The sequence below is a fragment of the Salmo salar genome, chromosome 01 (genome assembly GCF_965601325.2).
Source record: "Salmo salar chromosome 01, fSalSal1, whole genome shotgun sequence".
Classification (NCBI taxonomy): domain Eukaryota; kingdom Metazoa; phylum Chordata; class Actinopteri; order Salmoniformes; family Salmonidae; genus Salmo; species Salmo salar.
The window spans coordinates 45,977,170-45,990,429 of NC_138291.1; the positions used below are offsets into that span (position 1 = coordinate 45,977,170).

Consider the following 13,260-nt stretch of genomic DNA (forward strand, 5'->3'; position numbering starts at 1 on the left):
CTACCTAACCCTTCCCCTCTCTCTTTCTGGTAGGGGTGCTGTGAATGGGACCAGTTTATCTCTCTATGCTGGCATCACTGAAGAACTGGAGGCTGAGCCACCACAGAAAACCAAAAGCAACTGTATGTACACACACACACGCCCACTCACTCTTCTCCTGTATGACTACAACACATACATAATGCATCTGTACACATCTAATGCCTATTGACTTATGATACTCTCGTCTCCCTGTCCTCTCTCTCCCCATCCATCCCTGCCTCCTTCAGTATCGTTTGAGGATAAATTCAAGGCCAACCTGGAGCGAGGGAACGCGGAGCTGGAGAAAAGACGACAGGCTCTGCAGGACGCACAGAGGAGAGAGGAGGAGAGACGCCAGCAGAAGGAGAGAGAGGAGCGAGAGAGGAGAGAGAGGGAGGCCAGAGAGCAGGAGGAGAGGAGGAGGAAGGAGGAGGAGAGGAGGCTGGAGCGGCAGAGGGAGCTGGAGAGACAGAAAGAGGAGGAGAGGCTGAAGGAGATGGAGAGAAAAGAGGTGAAGAGGCATGTTCTATAATGGGCCAGGGCTCTGTGTGTGTGTGTGTCCACGTGTGTGTGTTTGACTGCGTGTGGGTTCCCCAGGCGGCGCAGCGTGAGTTGGAGCGCCAGAGGAAGGAGGAGTGGGAGAGGAGGAGGAGAGGAGAGCTGCTGAGCCAGAAGAGTCAGGAGCAGGAGGACATCGGCAGACTAAAAACCAGGAAGAGGAACCTGGAGATGGAGCTGGAGGCTGTGGTGAGGCTACACTAGGGCTGTTGCAGTGACCGTATTACCGCCACACCAGCAGTCACGAGTCATGACTGCAGTCAAGTTCTACGTGACCGTTTATTCACAGTAATTAGTCTTCTCCAAACTCTGATGCTGCTGATGGTCGTTAGTAGCCTACCAAACTTGCTAACTGCCTGGTACTCAGCACTCTATTGTCCCTCTAATCACTCTGACATCAATGCAAATGTGATCGAAAATCCAATCAAACACTTCATGAGGGCCCATGATCTCATGTTGCGCAACATTTCTATAGGCTATGCAATTGCGTGAGAAAAGTTTTGATGGCCTCTTAAAAAGAGGATCCCATCAGCTTTCTATAGGTTAGGCCTACTATATTTATATCTCAACTTTCCTAATATTAAGCACATTGCTTCGCTTTACAACAGGAGTATAGCCTACCTGGCTGGAATGAAAATTAACCACTGGAAAAGCTTCCTCCATTCGCTTTTTAAATGCTTAGATCACATGTATTTTTTTCCCCCCTGTTCCGAGATAGATAATGGTCCATCGTAAGTCAAAACTAATTTCACACTTTGAAAATTATTTAAAATATGTGAGGACAAGATTCATCAAGAACAGTCTGATGGGTGACGATATCACTTGTGAATGATGCCCAGCTTGTGTGCAGTAATGCAAGAAACAGCGCATGCCTTTTTCAAGTCATAGTCCCACACCTCATGTAGAACTATATGTTTCGATAAGGTTTGTATCACAACTAAAGTGGCCAATTAACTTCTTAAAATGAAGCAAATTAATCTGCTTTACAACCGGTATAGAGCCTAACTGGTATACATAGGTGGCGCGTGAGTTTCAAGTTTAGGGAAGATCACTTTCACCATAAAAATGCACCTTTTTATAATAAAGCATTTCATGCGTAATCGCATTTGTGGTCACTTTTGATAATGGTGTTTTCCCGCTAATTGATTGCGTTTTGGAACATTCATGCTTATAGCCTACTGCCGTGTGCGCATGGCTGTGCTTATAATGTGAAGAAATAGCCTAATAGTTTAGTAACATTTTAAGCTAACTGTTCTGATCTGTTGCGTCAGTCTCATTGCTTTCGAAAGGTTTTTTTCTCCTTCGGTGTGAGTGGTTGTATTAATTTGGGATCTATCGCATCCCACAACTTTCCCAGACTATGTTTGGAATATTTATTTATTGCACAGAAGGACAAGTTAATCAATAGAATAGGTCAACTTTTGTACTATAGGGGATAGGAGATTGACATAGGCTAGTGCTTTTGCTGTTCGTTAGGCCAACTCATCTTGTTGGCTGATGAAAAGTAAATGTGGATAGTTCTAGCATCTTCAATATGTACCTCGGAATTCAATAAGAAGGACGTGCGCAACTGCGTCCCCGATGTGTCTGTCTTCACTTGTAGCCTACTTTGGAGCTGAGATAGATGCCTGTGAGAAGAACCCGATCACGTGACCGGCATTGGCCATTAAGTATTTAGATATCTGAGAGAGCCATGTGAGTGAGAGGTGCTTCGGAACACGCAGCCTGTGATCCGAAGAATTTCATTATTACATTCAGCCCAATATTGGCCGCAAAAGGCATGGATTTTTTTTAAGAGGCATTACGGCAATACTAGGGGGATCCCGCCGGGAAATCCAAGGCATTATCAAGTGCTTGTCAAAATGTGAATGAGAGACTGATGAAGCTTGTGCAAAAAAACAAAGCAGAGCTCATGCTTTTCAAGCAACTTTTTTCAAATCATTATTAGTCTCATCATACAGCCTTAGAATTTATAAAAAAATCTAAACATATAGCCCAACTTTTGTAAATAAAGTTGCATAAATAACTCTTAATTAAGCAAATAGGAGGACCTGTTTCTTTTGTTAACCGCTCAACCCAGAATAAATAGCCCCATGTGCGCACTCCCTCAGAAATCATTTGGAGAAACCATCCTTTCAATTTTATTCAGCTATGTTGAATTGTATTCTTCATACTATGAAATAATCTAAAATAATACCACGGAATTCTTAGCTAATCTTGTCTGCTAAATGAACTAGTGTTGCCCATTTTTGGCATAGCCAGATCAGGACCTAACATAAGGACAACTCAGAGTATGCGATTCTGTTCTTCTGAGATGGACGACATTTTCTTCATATCATGTTTCTTTAGTCCTGTCTAAAAGAAATCATGGATTTATTCTGATGGTGTAGGCTATATTAAATTGATTTTAGACTTTTTTTTTTAAATGTAATGTTCCAAAGGTCTGCATCAGTGGCTTGTATTCTATGTGTGGAAGCCAGGAGATGCTAAATGTGTTTGTCAATTAACGGTCAATTACCGTGAGACCGGCAGTTATTTGCTTGACAATCAACAACTGACAATTTCATGACCTCCACAGCCCTAGGCTACACACACACACACACACACACACACACACACACACACACACACACACACACACACACACACACACACACACACACACGGCTATAGTCAGTCAGTCACACTCACTCTCTTTCACTCTCGCTTCCATTTTCACTCACAAATTCAAATGAGCTTCATTGGCATACACAATCACTCTGTTTCTCCTTTGGTGTCATAGTTCCTAATCCACCAGAATCCCAACGGTAGCTGACCACATCTCTCTCCCAGGGTAACAAACACAGGCAGATCTCTGAGCGGCTGCATGATGCTCAGAGCAAGAGGACGGTGCAGCGGAGCGAGCTGGAGCGGACCAACCAGAGACGAGACACAAGCAGACTGGACATCAACTCCCTGCAGAGACAACTAGAGGTGCCTGTCTCAGTATTAACTGTATTCTCAGTTACTGTTCGCCTCATTCCTTCCTTCCTGTTTCTGGTGTGTCGTTGTCCCCCTCCTGATGATGCGTTTGTTCCTGTGCTTAAGGAGTACCAGAGGAAGCTGTCCCAGCTGACTCCAGAACAGCAGAGGCTCAGTGACAAACTGAGGAACATGGCCCTCAACAACCTGCCAGGTATGGGCTGGGGTTAGGTTAGGCTGAGCCTGTGGCTAATGTAGGCTTTTAGGCTGGGGTGGAGTGCTAGACTAGTGTTTATGGATTGTTTATACGGTAGGACTGGGTTATATGGCTAGACTAGACAATTCTTCCCATTTATTCAAACATGACAATCTCACGTGACTGAATAGGAACCTATGTTGGAAAACCATAGTGAATTGTACTAACCATTTTCCTCCTGTCATTCCCTGGGTTGTTACTCTTCTTCCCCAGTCTCCACCATGTCCACGCTGAAGCGCAGCGCCAGTGAGAAGGACGGAGTGTGTCGCAAATTGAAGCAGCAGCTGGATGCTCTGGAGAACGAGACGGCCGCTAAACTGGCCGACATGGACCACTACCAGAACGACATACAGGTACGGACATTATACATTTTAGGTCAGCTGGATGTCTAACACCCACGTCTCAGTGAATATTAACACTCACTTTGAGAAAGGGCTGGAATGATTCAGTATTTGTTTTGGCTAATATGATTGATAACCAGTCTGCTCTGCTGCTTCTCTCTGTGTCTAAACTACCACTACAACACTGGCCTTTTTCTCCTCCTTTTCTTCCTCTCTTTCCCTCCCTCCCTCCATCCTTTCCTGTCCCCCTTCCCTCTATCTCCTTCTCAACTCTCTCTCTGCCCCCTACATATTCTCTCCTCCCTCTCTCCCGGGCCTGTCTTGCTGCAGTATGGGGATGCTGATGACTGTCTGCTTCATGGTCTCCTCTCTCTGGTCAACTGCCTTAGTAACCTCTTCTACCTCCTAAAGGTGCTCTCTCACACTTTCTTTTCTTCTCTCTCTCTCTCTCTCTGTATTTGTGTCTAGACTCTAAACCACTATCCCCTGAGTTCTCCAACTCCTCTCACCCCTGTGCTTGCTGTGCCACCTTGTGGGTTTGTAGTTTGTGCTTCATGTCAAATCCTATGCCGTTACCTCTCCCTCGTCACAGGCCATTGTCAGTCAAAGATCATGTTGTGCCTTTGTTATTCTGAATACGTCCCACCCCGTTAGTATGTGAAATGTGCCCTCTTATTGATGTTGCGCGTATGGTAATATCAGGATCTGAGAGAGAGCCAGCGGAAGCAGCAGTCGGCTCTGGATAAACTACGGAGCATCAAAGAGGACAAACGGAGAGAACTGGAGAGACAGAGGGCGCAGGAGGAGGAGAGGAAGAGGAGGGAGGAGGAGGAGGCCCAAAGGTGACCTGGTTACGTTATAGCCTTATTCTATAATTTATTAAATAAGAAATTGTCCTCATCAATCTACAGACAATACCCCATGATGACAAAGCAAAAACAGGTTTTTAGACATTTTTGCAGATAAAAGTATTCAGAGCTTTTGCTATGAGACTCAATTTGTTTCCATTGATCATTCTTGAGATGTTTCTACAACTTGATGATTTGCAAAGGGGCACACCTGTCTATATAATGTCCCACAGTTGACAGTGCATGCAGAACAAAAACCAAGCCATGAGTTTGAAGGGATTGTCTGTAGAGCTCAGAGACAGAATTGTGTCGAGGCACAGATCTGGGGAAGGGTACTAAAAAATGTCTGCAGCATTGAAGGTCCCCAAAAACACAGTGGCCTCCATCGTTCTTAAATGGAAGAAGTTTGGAAACACCAAGACTCTTCCTAGAGCTGGACGCCCGGCCAAACTGAGCAATCGTGGGAGTAGGGCCTTGGTCAGGGAGGTGTAGTGGGGATGTTTTTCAGCGGCTGGGACTGTGAGACTAGTCAGGATCGAGGGAAAGGTGAACAGAGCAAAGTACAGAGAGATCCTTGATGAAAACTTACTCCAGAGCGCTCAGGACCTCAGACTGGGGCAAAGGTTCGCCTTCCAAGAGGACAAAGATCCTAAGCACACAGCCAAGACAATGAGTGGCCCAGCCAGAGCCCGGACTTGAACCCGATTTGAACGTCTCTGGAGAGACCCGAAAATAGTTATGCAGTGATGCTCCCCATCCAACTCTGCAGATCCTCTTAAGCTCTGTCAGGAAGAATGGGAGAAACTCCCGAAAATACAGATGTGCCAAGCTTGTAGCGTCATACCCAAGAAGACTCGAGGCTGTACTGAGTAAAGGGTCTGAATACTTATGTAAATGTGAGATTTCAATTTAATTTAAAATATATTTGCAATCTGTTTTTGCTTTGCCATTATGGGGTATTGTTTGAAGATCAATGAGGGGGAAAAAACGATTTGATACATTACATTACAGCGTTATTCAAAAATGTAACAAAATGTGCAAAAAGTCTTTCCAAATGCACTGTATACACACTCAAGCATGATTTGTTTTGACGTAGACCTCTCCCTCCCTCCCTCCCTGTCTACCCAGGCGCATTAAGCTGGAGAAGGAGCATCAGTGGCAGAAGAAGCTGCAGAGAGAGGAGGAGGAGAGACAGATGAGGTTGCAGGAAGAGAGGGAGGCCAAACTGAGAGTGGAGGAGGAGAAGGAGATGCAGGCCCGCCTCTTAGCTGCTAAAGAGCAGGCAGAACGAGAACGCAGAGCGGAGGAGAGGAGAGAGCAAGAGAGGAGGATGCAGGAGGAGAGGAGAAGACTGGAGGAAGAGGAGAGGAATATGAGGGAGGAGGAGAGAAGGAAACAGGAGGAGGAGAGGAAGAGAAAGGATGAGGAGAGGAGAGAGGAAGAAAGGAGGCGGCAGGAGGAGAGGAGGAAGCAAGAAGAGGAGGATCGGCGCAGAAGAGAGGAAGAGAGGAAGAGGTTAGAGGAGGAGATGGAGAGAGAGAAGGAGGAAGAGGAGAAGAGGCGGCAGCGGGCTGCGGACGCAGCAATCCGAGATGCAGAGGAGAGGAAGAGAGTGGAGGAGGAGAGGAAGAGAATGGAGGAGGAGAGGAGAAGGCAGGAAGAGGCGGACAGGAAGAGGCGCGAGGAGGACAGGAAGAGAGTGGAGGAGGAGAGGAAGGAGGAAGAGAGGAGGCGGCGGCGGCAGGAGGAGGAGGAGAGGAAGCTGAAGGAAGAAGCGAAGAGGAAGCTAGAGGAGGAGGAGAAGAGGAGAAGACAGGAGGAGGCGTTGCAGCAACCGAGTGCAGGGAAGACTAACATCCATGACAAACTGTCAGCCCTTCTCAGAGGACTAGAGGAGAGGAAAGGTAAGGAGGAACAACTAGACATTCAGCTGTTTAATTCCCCTGCATTCTTTTCATTCAGTCATTCATTACCTTTATTAAACCTATATTATGATATCGAAAACAAAAAGGCACATGGTTGCTCTGGTCAAAAGTAGCTCGCTATATAGGTGTAATGAAAGATTAATATATTTTAAAATGTAAACTGAGGTGCTGTTATGTGACTGGCTGTTCCAGGTGGTCTGCAGCCCCAGGCCATGGAGCACAGGAAGTCTGCGGCGCTCACTTCCTTCCGGGCGCTCTACCCCTTCACCGCTCGCAACCAGGACGAACTCAGCTTCGAGGCCGATGAGCTCATCGAGGTTAGAACCATAGAGATGACTAATTCTAAATGTAATTCTACACTCTGACATCATTTCTGAGTACAGGTTTGTGCTTCTTTGTTGTCTGACCTTTGTGTGCCCATTCACGTGTGTCTAGGTGGATGAGAGTACGGAGCGGGAGCAGGGTTGGCTGTATGGCTGTCGGCAGGGGAAGATGGGCTGGTTCCCAGAGAGCTACGTGGAGAGACAGGCCAAACCAGAGACACCTGCTGCTGCTGCTTTTAATGCAACTCCAGCTGCCACTACCACTGCTGTTTATGCTACTGTTGCTAAACAGGCCCCCAGACCACAACTATCCACCCCCAAACACACAGGGTAGGAAGGCTACCACACACACACTCACACACACACACACAATTGCTACCCATATGTCCTTTGCCTAGGACTGTGTTACCTTTCCTGAACCCTGATACATTTTATATGGTGATTCATGTAAATACTGTACTACTGACAGAAAAGTTCATGACATTTGACCCTTGACGTCTTCTAGGAAACCCGGGGGAGACGCTACCATGCCAACGGGACAGAACTCCGCCTTCACACCTACACACGCCCCTCACCACGCCCCCTTGGATCCGATACAGGTATAGGAGAGGGGTGGAACGAGCCAGTTGGAAGCAAGGGATGAGTTGGTGGCCAATATCGTGATTGGTGATGGATGGCTCCACCTTCTCTAGAGCACGGCACACTGGCACACCTGTTTCAATTAGTCAAAGGCTTTATGATTTGTTGACTAATTGAATCAGGTGTGCCAGCTTAGGGTTAAAACTAAAATGTAAAACGTCTGGGGGGGTGCCAAGGAAAGGGTTGGGTAACCCTGGTTTGGACTCTAGAGAGGGTCCGTCTTAAATCTGTTAACACTGAAGGGATAGGGGCAAGGGGTTGTTATTGCACCAGGTATTCCACAGTACCGTGCTGCCATAGCCGTCCTCACCGTCGCCTGTACACAATACAACCAGGACGCTGGAGTGGAGGAGCAGGAAGTGTTGGGTGATATTTACACCGTAACACCCCACACAGATCACGTTGCTACATAGTTAGCTAGAGGACTCATCTTTGTATCTGTCCCACATGCACAGCCATTGAGGCCATCTCCGTTTTGAAATGGTCCTGAACCATATCTTGTGTGTCATTCATGTGTTGTGGCCACTAAAGGGCAGGGATATAGCGCAAAGACAAGGAAGGCCACCAAATTTGAAGACAATGCTCTAATCATTGGCTGATTGCTCCCAACCAATAGGAATCCCCACCCAGTTGATTACTTTAAAATGGTGAAGCCCTCACTGGCAATATCCCTGCAAAAAAACCTGGTTATATCCGTGATGAGTCCTCTAACTCAGTGTTTACAAACTTGAGTAATCCCCACAGTACACATTTGTATTGTTTCCCCAGACAAACATACCTGATTCAACTTGTCAACTAATCATCAAGGAGGTGTGTTTGTCCCGGGCTACAATGAAAATCTGTTCTGTTACAGCCGATTTTGACATATTTGTGTAAAAGACACACAGAGCTCCGTGTGTGTAAATATATGATGGGGGTACTTGAGGACCAGAGTTGGGGAAACACTGCTCTGACTTAACGCTGTGTCGCTACCAGACTAGACAGATTATTCCTTATGCCTACTCTGATATACACACAGATTCAGACCGCACTGGTTAAAAGGAAGGGACTGGTGTAAGGAATATGACACAAACTCCCTCCAGCCTGCTTACACCAGTCAAGAACCAGTCTAGAACTAGTCTAGAATTTTAAATTCATTAATAGTGAAAAAGAAGAGCTAAGGTCCTGTAGGTTTTCGCTCAAACCCTCATCTAGCGCACTGGGGTTGGAGTGAAAACCTGTAGGAAGGTAGCTCTCCAGGAACAGGGTTGGAGAGCCCTGAACTACAATCTCCCAATTTGACTTTGACCCCTGTCCTTCGGCCCTCTCTCCCCCTCAATCTCTTCCTCCCTCCGTCACCCTCTTCCTCGCTATCTTTAACTCCCTCCATCTCTTCTTCTTTCCTTGTCTAGGTGGTGGGTAGCCTGCAGGCCCAGGCTCTGTGTTCGTGGACAGCTAAGACAGAGAGCCATCTGAACTTCAGTAAGGATGATGTGATCTGGGTGCTGGAGCAGCAGGACAGCTGGTGGCTGGGGGAGCTCAACGGGGTGCAAGGCTGGTTCCCCAAAACATATGTCACACTCCTGGGAGACAATGAAGACACCACCAAGTAAATACACACCACACACATTTTTGGCAAACAGGCCCTTTTGTTATCAGTGAAGGAATTCAGTCGTGTGTGTTTTTGTGTAGAATTCAGTCACGTGTGCCTGAAGATATGTGTGCATGTGTTTACTTATGTTATAATCGTTTTAATAATGTATATTTGTCTTGTTCTAGCTCAATAAATTCCCCTCCTGATGGATCTGAAGCCACAGATGCTGCTCAACAGGAAGGTAGTTTGACATTTGTGTCTCTGAGAGCTCAAGTTTTGTGTCATCCAATCAGAATGTCTCTGAGGTTATGTTTCGTGTCGGACAATCAGAGTACGTGGCGCTGTACACCTATGAGAGCCCAGAGCCTGGCGACCTGACGTTTAGGGAGGGTGACGTCATCCTGGTGACCCAGAGAGAGGGAGAGTGGTGGAGCGGAGGCATCGGAGACAGCACCGGGGTGTTCCCTTCTAACTACGTCAAACCCAAAGAGACAGACGTAAGACGCACGCAAACACACGCACGGTGTACTGCGACTTGTACCTGGCTTGCACTTAAGACCTAAGTACTGTAACTTGTTCTTTCAGACATCCAGCAACTCTGGAAAGTCAGGTCAGCCTGGGAAGAAACCAGGTAAGGACATCACACTACATTATTCCCATGCTGGGAAAGTATAGCATGGCTGCTCCTTTTTCCTTTTAACGTTCCTCTAAATCTGATGGAACTCCCTACTTGTGCGTGTGCAGAGATAGCCCAGGTGAGCACAACATACACGGCCACGGGGACAGAGCAGCTCAGCCTGGCGCCAGGACAGCTCATCCTCATCCTCAGCAAGAACCCCACCGGCTGGTGGCTCGGAGAACTGCAGGTTGGCCGACTGACTGGTTGTTTTAGACTAGAATGAAATCAGGCAATATGATTTTGATCGATACAATTTGCTTAAATTGTTCATTGATTGATCTCTAAGGCGCGGGGAAAGAAGCGTCAGAAGGGTTGGTTTCCTGCCTCGCACGTCAAAATGCTGGGATCCAACAGCGGAAAGTCCACGCCAGCACCTCTACCAGGTAAAAAAACACACCTATCTCAGGAAACACACGTCTTCAGTAGGTAATGGGTGAAGAAGAGCGGCTGTCCTTTATTTGGAACTTCTATGCCCTCTCACACCTTGCTCTCCTCTCTCCCCCTCTCCTCCAGTGTGTCAGGTCATTGCCATGTACGACTATAAGGCAGCCAACGAGGACGAGATGAGCTTCTCCAAGGGTCAACTGATCAGTGTGTTCGACAAGAACGACCCCGATTGGTGGAAAGGGGAGGTCAACGGGGTCACCGGTCTGTTCCCAACCAATTACGTCAAGATGACCACTGCCGACACCGACCCCAGCCAGCAATGTGAGTACATCACCTTTTTGATGTGCTTTTCCAAAGTCGTCATTTCTCAAATTATAGTTTCTCAATTTAAATGTTCACATGACAAGGTGGGCAGATAGATGCCTACCAGTACACATGACATAATATATAAGATGATAGTAGAGCCAGTTAGCATGGTGAGTCAGACTAGTCTAAAGTTGAACCCCCCCAGGGTGGGTGCACGTTTAGGTTTTTGCCCTAGAACTACACAGCTGATTCAAATAATCAAAGCTTGATGCTGAGTTGGTTATTTGAATCAGCTGTGTAGTGCCAGGGCAAAAACCAAAACGTGCACCCACTTTGGGAAACCCTGGGTAAGAGTTTAGCAACGGTATTATTTATACTCTTGGGCGAAATCTTTCCCTGTTGATTCCTTTCTACCATTTCTTCTAATTTTCACCTGTTCATCAATCCATCCATCCATTCTTCTCACTCACGTTTTCCTTTCACTTCTCTCCCTCTTTCCCTCCCTTCCTCTTTTCTCTTCCCTCTTCATCTCTTTCTTTCTGTAGGGTGGTAGTGTCTCCTCCTCCTCCTCTCCGTCTGAGACCCACTATCACGCTCTCATGAGCTGGACTGTTGGAGGCCCCGCCCCTTTACTAACCTCTGACCCCTGTCTGGTCACACCTCTCTGACCTCTAACCTCTGACCTTCTGCCTGTGTCTGTTTTGGAGTAGGTTGACGTTATCCTTAAACACAAATCTAGGGTCAGACTAGCCAACCCATAATGCTAACTTTTTAAAGGGATAGTGCAAAATACTGGAAATTAAGCTGTTTTTTTACTTACCCAGAGTCAGATGAACTCGTGGATAGCATTTTTATGTCTGCATGCAGTTTGAAGGTGCAATCATCCATGACTTAATCTGTTTTTGGGTAAGTAGAAAAATGCTGTAATTGCCATAATCTTGCTCTGTCACTTTAACCACGAGGGGAATGAAATAACATCTGTGCCAGTGGTTAGGGTTTAACTTGTACCTACTCTTCCACTGATACAGGGTCTGATAGGTTGTCATCCCTTAGTGCAGCGTTGCCCAAACTCTGTCCTGGTGACCCACGGGGTGCACATTTTGGTTTTTGTCCTAGTACTACACAGCCAACTCAAACTATCAAAGTTTGATGATGAGATGATCATTTGAATCAGTGCTAGGGCAAAATCCCTAATGACCACTCCTTAGGGTCCCCAGGAGTTTGGGCAACGCTGCCCTAAAGATCAGAGTTAGCATTAACGTTAGGCAACCTGATTCTAGATCTGTGGTTCGGGGAAGCTACCTGGAGCATCTGTCCCTTTCCTTCCTGCTTTTTCAAGTCAACTCCCACCAACTGGCTTTTTTTAACCTGGACTGAACCAAGAGCTGAGATTTGACCCGTCTGTCTGTATGCCTGCTGTCGTTAATGCATCCAATGACTTTTCTGACCTGATGTAGGACCCCTGGCTGAATCTAAAGGAAAAACGTATGCAAGTTGAAGCAAACATGCACACTCCTAAACGGTTTTCTATATTAGGACAATGTTTTGGTGTTTGGTGACCCTGAAGTGCAATGACACTAATGTTGATCTAGTGGGTCTCTCTCTGTGGCTGTTCCCCTTCACCTGCCTCCTCCTTTCCTCCCATTTTCTCTTAGAAGGAGCAACATAATTATATTAGCCCCATTTTATTTTCTTTATCATTAAGGAAGTTCAGCTCGCAAAGAACCCACCATCTTGCTCTGATTCCTTACTTATTCAATAATGATGAATCGTTTGCTTTGGCCACACTGTATTTGTTATGGGATCCGTGACAATCAAAAGGAGTCCTCTCGGATTCAACTGGAACGATTCATCGTTGATTGAATTGTAATAATTCATTTGCTCGGGCCACTGTGTGTGTGTTTCCAAGCCGTACCTGATTGTGATGATTCATAGCTCTTTGAATCAACTCTTTGAGCTTTGCAGTGTCGAGCAGAACAAACAACTAGTTACAATCGCACCTTAATTCTCTGGCGTTGACTATATTATTATGATTACTGATGATGTTTCTCTGCTGTGCCTATTCCGTTTTAGTGCATGATCAAGCTAGAGTGAAGTAGCTAGCTGCTGTAACACTGAAAAGGAAACGAATCTATGCAAACTAATGTATGTTGTTGGACAACCAAGCACTGTCCAGGGGTTGGATTGCTCTTTCTCTACACCCTACTACAGCTTCTCCTACTCTCTTCTGCTAAGGGACTTGTTCCACATCACACAGTGAGACGATTTTTGAAAATGTGCCTCTCTTTGTTTCTATCTGAGTCTCGCCCAACCGGTAGTGTGTAGCCGGCTGCGTAGAGTCCAGTTGGACACCCAATGACAAAGGAATGAGGGCGCCACCTGCCGCCCGGTTGGGCTAATCTGAATCCATGGTGAAATTAAAGGCTGCTTTTGAAATGTGTGT

At 46.4% G+C, this 13,260-nt stretch overlaps 1 protein-coding gene across 2 annotated transcripts in view; it reads left to right on the forward strand.

Annotated features, from left to right (window-relative positions):
• Positions 1–13,260, forward strand: part of itsn2b (intersectin 2b) — a 38,415-nt gene that overhangs the window by 16,640 nt on the left and 8,515 nt on the right. For both annotated transcript variants that reach the window (XM_014196451.3, XM_045718354.2), the window contains exons 11-28: positions 34–122; positions 270–532; positions 619–768; positions 3,412–3,552; positions 3,667–3,754; positions 4,010–4,149; positions 4,840–4,979; positions 6,114–6,889; positions 7,103–7,227; positions 7,346–7,563; positions 7,739–7,832; positions 9,264–9,460; positions 9,631–9,686; positions 9,776–9,942; positions 10,031–10,076; positions 10,190–10,311; positions 10,411–10,507; positions 10,638–10,832. In XM_014196451.3, coding sequence (XP_014051926.1) covers positions 34–122; positions 270–532; positions 619–768; positions 3,412–3,552; positions 3,667–3,754; positions 4,010–4,149; positions 4,840–4,979; positions 6,114–6,889; positions 7,103–7,227; positions 7,346–7,563; positions 7,739–7,832; positions 9,264–9,460; positions 9,631–9,686; positions 9,776–9,942; positions 10,031–10,076; positions 10,190–10,311; positions 10,411–10,507; positions 10,638–10,832 — 3,104 coding nt within the window. The remainder of the gene's footprint in view (positions 1–33; positions 123–269; positions 533–618; positions 769–3,411; positions 3,553–3,666; positions 3,755–4,009; positions 4,150–4,839; positions 4,980–6,113; positions 6,890–7,102; positions 7,228–7,345; positions 7,564–7,738; positions 7,833–9,263; positions 9,461–9,630; positions 9,687–9,775; positions 9,943–10,030; positions 10,077–10,189; positions 10,312–10,410; positions 10,508–10,637; positions 10,833–13,260) is intronic.